At 28.5% G+C, this 764-nt stretch overlaps 1 protein-coding gene across 1 annotated transcript in view; it reads right to left on the bottom strand.

Annotated features, from left to right (window-relative positions):
* LOC107703895 (RNA-binding motif, single-stranded-interacting protein 3-like) overlaps window positions 1–764 on the bottom strand; it is a 39,350-nt gene that overhangs the window by 11,313 nt on the left and 27,273 nt on the right. The window contains exon 7 of the mRNA XM_016506732.1: window positions 409–437. Coding sequence (XP_016362218.1) covers window positions 409–437 — 29 coding nt within the window. The remainder of the gene's footprint in view (window positions 1–408; window positions 438–764) is intronic.

Genomic DNA, 764 nt, shown 5'->3' with positions numbered 1-764 from the left:
TTTGGATCTGTTTTTAGTTGTTTTAATACTACAATTGATTGCTTCTGTTGTCCTCGTTTGTAAGTCGCTTTGGATAAAAGCGTCTGCTAAATGACTAAATAAATAAAGAAATAAATAAAAATAAAGAAATATTAGAGAGAGATTTGTTTTAATTATATTATTTTAATGCTCATAATTATAAATATCTATATGAACATAAAATATAATCACATATACATATATATATATATATATATATATATATATATATATGTGTGTGTATGAATAAATTATAAATTATTATTTACATTCATGCACGTTAAATTCATTCTAGAAATAATTCAATAATTCAATAACAAATAATGTTCTTTAATTAATCAAATGAATATTAATTTTGTCAGGTTGGTTTAAGATGAAGTCCACTCATACAAACTTACACAGCAGCGGTTCAGACGGACCTACAGACAAACACAAGAGACAAAGACTGAAACTACAGCAAACACACCGACAGACAGACATCTCTCCATCTGTCCATTTCACTGCTACAACTAGAACAGAATAGACAGACAGAGATAAAGAGATAAGAAAGAAAGAAAGAAAGAAAGAAAGAAGCTAGATAGACAGACAGATAGAACGACAGAACGATAGATATAACGATAGATAGATAGATAGATAGAACGATAGATAGAACGACAGAACGATAGAATGACAGAACGATAGAATAATAGATAGAACGATAAAACGATAGATATAACGACAGAACGATAGATAGAACGACAGAACGA

This window comes from Sinocyclocheilus anshuiensis, unplaced genomic scaffold (assembly GCF_001515605.1).
Source record: "Sinocyclocheilus anshuiensis isolate Anshui unplaced genomic scaffold, SAMN03320099.WGS_v1.1 scaffold61, whole genome shotgun sequence".
Taxonomy (NCBI): domain Eukaryota; kingdom Metazoa; phylum Chordata; class Actinopteri; order Cypriniformes; family Cyprinidae; genus Sinocyclocheilus; species Sinocyclocheilus anshuiensis.
This window is presented reverse-complemented; position numbering and strand designations above follow the sequence as displayed.